This window comes from Rhagoletis zephyria, unplaced genomic scaffold (assembly GCF_001687245.7).
Source record: "Rhagoletis zephyria isolate East Lansing unplaced genomic scaffold, Rhagoletis_zephyria_1.1 Rzeph_scaffold_01450, whole genome shotgun sequence".
Taxonomy (NCBI): Eukaryota; Metazoa; Arthropoda; class Insecta; order Diptera; family Tephritidae; genus Rhagoletis; species Rhagoletis zephyria.
Genome location: NW_016158534.1, coordinates 112,060 through 114,278, shown reverse-complemented (window position 1 = coordinate 114,278; position 2,219 = coordinate 112,060). Strand labels below are relative to the sequence as shown.

The window sequence follows — 2,219 nt, the reverse complement described above, 5'->3', positions numbered from 1 at the left end:
AATCATAACAATCAGATTTTTGATGCTGTTTTTGCAGTTTTTCAAAGACTGGTTTAAGAAAAACTTGAATAACTCAGCCAAAACCTTACCAATGTAGACTTATGAGGTATTATTGGTAAGGTATTTTCTACCCCTTTTAATTTCTTTGCGAATAAGCTCATTCAAAGTATGAAAGAGGAAGGTAAGATAAACGAGTGTCATTCCATGTTGAGCTAAGATGCGTTGGTATTGCATAAAGAAAAAATTGGGACCTGAATGAGATTTTTGCAACGAAATAAAATGGGTGAGAAATACCTTTCCACATATATATCGGTAAAGTTTTGGAGCTGTTATTCAAGATTTTCTTACTCAAATCTTTGAAAAAAACTAAAAAAAACAGCATCAAAAATCTCATTATTACACCTTGCGACAAAAACCAAAAATTTTTAAAACACACGAATAAATCAATACATCCAAAAAACTGAATTTGAAACGTAGCTTTCAGAATTTGAATTGCAACTTTCTGAATTTAAAATGGAAAATCTAAATTCGAATTGCAACTTTTTGAATTTAAAAAAGAAATTCGAATTGCAACTTTCTGAATTTAAAAAAGAAATTCTAAATTCGAATTTCTGAATATGGATTACAACTTTCTGCACAAAAACTGAAAAAAGTGTAGACCACTCTAATGTAGGTACATGTCTTAATTAACATCTTATAGTTTTCTTATTACTTATGTTCAGTCGATAGCGTTTCATTGGCGCATTGTTACCATCCCACTGGCCTACAGAATTTCAATTTTATAAGTCACTCGCGAGCCCACGCGTTACGCGCTTCATTGAGCAATTAACGACGGTCAAGGATAACGAAAGAAAAAAAAACTGCTTGACAGTGAAATTTGTGGAAAAATGTCTAAGCTTCCTTTAGTTAATCGAAATTGTCTGCAATCAGTGTATTGAAATAATTAATGCTGCATAAATTACGATTCAAGGATGAGGCTAACAAAAGTAAAAGCGGCTATAAAAGCCTTAGCTGCTTCGAAGAAACATCATCCAATTCATCAGCAGCGAAACAGTTCGGACAAAGTTAAGAGCCGGTGAAACGCAAGACTGAAAGCAGAAAAACCCAAAAGCTACTGTGACATTACCAAAAAGATTTAAAATGTCATATCGTGGTCGCTCGTACACAAATTTCGGCTTGTTGACCAGACTGTGCTTCATGCTCGCACTGGCTTTGATTTTCCAGCTAAACGGAATACATGGCATGTAAGTAGATTTGAAAATCACATACCTTCACATTATAAGAAAGTGAAAATAACATTGTTTCTTTTTTCTCGCATCTTACAGCCCATTTTTTCCAAAACCTATTGACTGTGGTCCGCCCAATGTTTATCCTGAGCTCTGTGTTCATGGTAAATTGAATATTTTGTGTAGTAGGAAGTTTATTTATTTTTCATTCAACAAATGTTTCTAGGTAACTTCAGTGTGAATTTCAACCCTGAGTTCTGCCTTGCACGCACAATATGCTATAAGGGTCTGGGTGAGTCCTGCCAACAGTATGGAGAGGCAAGCGATTGCAAGCCAGGCTTATACTGCAGCTGCGACCGCTGCAGTCGAAAATTGACGCTCTGCGGCAGCAATGTACCCAAACTTTCGCCTTGGGCAGAGTTTGCGAAACGCATGCAACCAAATCTGCAGGAATACGGTTTTTAAGATGACACATTTGGTTGTCGGCTGTTGGGTGTTAAACAATTAATTAAACGAAAACATAAAATGCAGGCTCAGCTTGAAAGATATACATTTGTTTATGCACTATAATATGTAGTACTCGTATAACTAATTATTTAATATTTAACTAGAAAAGAATAGTGACATCTGGCAGCCACTATGCATATATATAATGACTATGACTTAAAATATTAAAACCATTCACGAAATGTCGTATAAATATTCGTATGAAATCATTTACATTACTCCTGAAATAAAGATACCGGCAATTGAAGAAAGTATTCTATCTGTAGACGTTTTTAAAGCAACACAACTTAAAAATAATGGTACCTAGGAATATTCCCAGTTCAGCTCCATCTAATTCGAAATTTTATTTTATTTGTGTGCAAGAACTCTCTCATTTAGTTTTTGTATGAGATCTGCATCAGGCTGAAATACTCATATTTGTACCAATGTCAGGATGGATGACACGGGTATTAGAGCCAAAGCCATGCATAATCTCCCATGCGCACT

At 35.1% G+C, this 2,219-nt stretch overlaps 1 protein-coding gene across 1 annotated transcript; it reads left to right on the top strand.

Annotated features, from left to right (window-relative positions):
• Nucleotides 1–1,047: 1,047 nt before the first annotated feature.
• LOC108364045 (uncharacterized) lies at nt 1,048–1,967 on the top strand. The gene is made up of 3 exons (XM_017617595.1): nt 1,048–1,244; nt 1,326–1,390; nt 1,453–1,967. The coding sequence occupies exons 1-3, from the start codon at nt 1,141–1,143 to the stop codon at nt 1,689–1,691; spliced, it is 408 nt and encodes a 135-aa protein (XP_017473084.1). The 5' UTR covers nt 1,048–1,140; the 3' UTR covers nt 1,692–1,967.
• The last annotated feature ends 252 nt before the right edge of the window (nt 1,968–2,219 follow it).

Excerpts from the sequence above, each read along its gene's own strand:
- LOC108364045 (XM_017617595.1), top strand. The coding sequence starts at position 1,141 with ATGTCATATCGTGGTCGCTCGTACACAAATTTCGGCTTGTTGACCAGA. Across the intron at positions 1,245-1,325 it reads CTAAACGGAATACATGGCAT|CCCATTTTTTCCAAAACCTA; the intron begins GTAAGTAGATTT and ends CGCATCTTACAG. Across the intron at positions 1,391-1,452 it reads TCCTGAGCTCTGTGTTCATG|GTAACTTCAGTGTGAATTTC; the intron begins GTAAATTGAATA and ends AAATGTTTCTAG.